This window comes from Morone saxatilis, unplaced genomic scaffold, assembly GCF_004916995.1.
Source record: "Morone saxatilis isolate NCDOM2014 unplaced genomic scaffold, NCSU_SB_2.0 Contig17, whole genome shotgun sequence".
Classification (NCBI taxonomy): Eukaryota; Metazoa; Chordata; class Actinopteri; family Moronidae; genus Morone; species Morone saxatilis.
Genome location: NW_023339729.1, coordinates 23,417,800 through 23,421,681, shown reverse-complemented (window position 1 = coordinate 23,421,681; position 3,882 = coordinate 23,417,800). Strand labels below are relative to the sequence as shown.

The window sequence follows — 3,882 nt, the reverse complement described above, 5'->3', positions numbered from 1 at the left end:
CACTGAACACACTGCTCTGCCTGGTGAAGGTGTTGTGCAGAGGGTGGTGGGCGTTGTCCAGTATTTTCCTCCCTTGCAAAGAAAATAGTGTGAATATTGTTTACATGTTTTTTATATTTAATATATCAATAATGTTTAGTGTATCTGAATATGTAGTAAGAAAAACAAATTCACTGCTGGATATCTACATCCAAGTACACACAGATTTTTTTTTTGCATTATTTGTTTAATAGTAGAAACATTATTTAGATTTGTAAATCACGTCAGTAATGTTTGCATTATTTTCTTTCCATAAGCCACCCAGTATTAGTCGTAACTGCTGCACATTGATACTGATGATATACTCCTTAAATATTTCTACGCATTTTGTATTTACTGTACCTACATAACTATATTTTGATCTGAAATGGTTGCTCAATTCATTGATTGACCAAAAAGTAATACATTTTTAAAAAATGTATCATAATTTACTCACGTTTTATATAATTTAAAATGTAATACTTTTGGGTTTCAGACAATTTGAAGATGTTGCCTAGTGACTTGTAATAGCCATGTTGTAGGCCTTTTTGCTTAATCCAGAAAAAATCCACAGAATAATCAATAATTAAAAAAGTGCCATATGATATATATTCAAATGACTTGTTCGGTCCAGCCAACAGTCCCAAAGATATTCAGTTAAGTATCATTAAAGACAAAGAAAATCAGCCATTATTATATACAGTCTGATCAGCTGTAACAAGTAACGAGTGGAAATTTGCTCAAAAAAGTAACAATTAATTGATTAAGAAAAAACTCCAGATTAATTTCATTTAGATTACGCAATTAGTCATTAAATGAAATAATAAATAATAAATAATTTAAATACTTGCAGCCAGCATCATGAGACACATTTCATTATATATTTTAGTGGCTTTTTTGATTTTTATTATAATGTTGATACCTATCAAAACATTTTATTGTGCAATTTTATACTCATACGTCTTCATTTGTTGTTTTTTGTTGTTGTTTAATCACTTTAATCACTCAGTGCACAAGTTCTCATATCCCCCTCTTTGAAATTGCTTATTTTATTTTGATAAAATATTCTTTAAAAAACAAGAAAGTTGATGCATTATATTGATTGAATACAACAATTGTTTACACTAACGTCACATTTTACAGTAAACGGTATCAATAAAAAAATAAAAAACATGTTACATATCAGTTATAAAACTTTGTAATGACAAGGCACAGGCCTATGAAGCTTCCTCACTGTTCATCAACAGCTTCTGTACAGACACAACATCTTCAATAATAAATCAGTTAAATCTACAGCAGTAAGTGCAATTTTATAGTGTCAACCTGAAAGAAACATACAACAACTTCTCACTGTTTTCAGTTAATGCAGTAAAATAATCAAGTAAAAGTGACTTCAGGGTGCGCACACTTATGCATTAACATATAATATAAATGTGTGAACACCTGAAGGCAAGAAGAGGTAGGCTTATATGGGTTTCGTCTAATGTATGTGTTCATACAAGTGTGTGTGTATACAATAAAGCATGAGCACGTGTTATAACATGGTGATTTCGCTGGGTGGCAGGGTGAGTCTCTTCTCCCGCACCGACATCATGTTTTCCACCTGCATGGCGATGACTCGACACAACTCCAGCCCCTGTGGACAAACACGGGCGACGTGAGCACACAGACTGCACCGCAACAACTGCAACGCTAAAAAATGATCATGTGTGGCCTCTTAAGAGCGTCCTTGTCTGTGTTTGCGTAATACCTGTTCCAGCTGCAGCTGAATCACCCGCTGTGTGTTCATGTCCCCCAGGGTGAAGTCTACATATGGGTAACTCGTTCCAGCAGTGGGTCGCTGGGTGCGGCTGGACTGCACCTCCACAAGGGGGACCACTGTCATCAGCTCCTGCACCACAGAACCCAAACATTATAACACAACAACTGTCTTACTGAAACTGTGTGACTCTACTTGTCTGACTCTACTTCTGGCTCATGTTTCAGTCACGATGAGATGAGTCATAGCAGAGCTGCACAATCGTGAATGTGTGCGAGTGTTTGTTCCTTACGTGTGTGTTTTTGTGCAGGAAGTGGAGACCATGTTGATTGACTGCAACAATACAGGGGGCGTAGAAGGTGGTGGAGCTGCTGCTGTGGATGTAGAAGAACGAGGAGCCGAACATAGGGAATGCACTGACCAGCCCTGCACAAAGACACAGTCACACTGTCACATGTTTTATTCTTTGAGGCGGAACCACATTGTACTCAGCCTGTGATAAAAACTGTATAATGTCTTCTGTGGCTCTGGAGGAGCTTTGTCAAGTCTGAACAAAATGACCGTGGTGATGTTTTCAGTGTAATAGAGACTACAAATCTTTAAACAGAAAGACTACAATAAAAACTGGAGGCAAGGAGTTTAAAAGATGTGGAGGAACAAAGTTGCATTATGGGAAACTATCTAGTGTTTTTGAGGTCTGACAGATTATTGTTCCTGTCAATGTAAAGATTAATTTAATACTTACTGACTTTGAGCAAAACAATCTCAACTCAAGGATCATTTAATTGCTTGTTCTGGAGCTTTTGACTGTATCACACAGTCCTCAAGTTAATTATAGGTCCTACTTTCAGCTGCTTATTGAATCTGCTGATGAGGACCATGCAATGTGGTCAAAAAGCTCCAGAAAAAGCAAATAAGTAGACTTTCAATTGAGATTTTTTTAAATCATTTGATTAATATATATTTTCATGTTTTATATACCAAAGGTCTGCAACCTTTACTATCAAATGAGCAGTTTTTTGGCACAAAAAAAAAATAAAATAAAAATCTGTCTGGAGCCACAACATATTTAAATCTTGCATGCAAATTTCTAATGTGTCCACACACAATAATTCGCAATCCATTGATAGTCTAGCAAGGGTAACTCAAGTCTAGTAGCCTGATATTCGGCAAAATACGGAGGAAAAGGTGCCAGGTCAGACAAAATGTGTTTTTCTATTCGGAGTGTAATGGCTGCATTTTTTTTTTACAATTGGAGAATGACAGAATCAAACGAAGCCCAAAACAATGATAAAAGAAAATGAAAATGTTAAAAAGTAACCGTTTTAACTATTTATTTCTACATCATTTTTTTGTCAAAAGCCACAGGGAGCCCCTGGAGAGGGCTATATATAGAAACTGGCAGCTTGTCTTGCTTTGAAGACATTGACTTATATTGTTAACGAGAATGACCAGAACCTCGTCAAGAACAGGAATTTATGTAGAAAGTCACACTTCAGACAATTAAGAAATAATATTCTATACCTTAAAGCTCATATTAAAAGATTATTTTATGGAAATATTGGTCAAAATTTTATTTATTCATGAATAGTCACCTGGAAGGCCATAAGACTTTTTCCTAATAAATATCCAATCAGAAATAAGAGCTTACAAACTACATATGAAATTTGGTGTCTGTATCTACAAGTAACTAAAAACAAAGCTTCATAAGAGCAGAAATGGATAGCAAAGCTTCTCTGCGGTCAAGAGCATACAGTCCACATGTAGAGAAAATATGTAAAAACTGGACAGTTCAGTTTGCCTGTAGGCCCTCCTCTTTATGTGAACAGGACTCTTACCCAGAAACTGTGCTCTCGCCTGGTGCGGGTTCAAGGTCTGCACTTGCTGCATGTGCTGCGTCACCATGGTAACCCACTGCTGGGGTGGCTGCTTTTTGAACAGAGGTGCTGCGATGTACTCCGATAGTTCATGTCTGGAGGAGAGAAGAAGAGAAGCGCAATCTAAGATAAACTAAGAGTCTGTTTCACTCTGTGATTTCCCAACTTTTTCTCTGAGTGATTTTACTCAGTGAGCTGTTCTGTTCTGCTGCTGCTGTGTGTGTGTGT

The 3,882-nt window shown here is 36.6% G+C and overlaps 1 protein-coding gene across 1 annotated transcript in view; it reads right to left on the bottom strand.

Moving 5' to 3' along the window:
• Positions 1-1,053: 1,053 nt before the first annotated feature.
• The window catches only part of myo15ab (myosin XVAb), a 43,942-nt gene continuing 41,113 nt past the window's right edge, over positions 1,054-3,882 (bottom strand). Inside the window, 4 exon segments of the mRNA XM_035660100.1 lie at positions 1,054-1,654; positions 1,769-1,909; positions 2,070-2,203; positions 3,616-3,749. Coding sequence (XP_035515993.1) covers positions 1,553-1,654; positions 1,769-1,909; positions 2,070-2,203; positions 3,616-3,749 — 511 coding nt within the window. The 3' untranslated portion in view covers positions 1,054-1,552.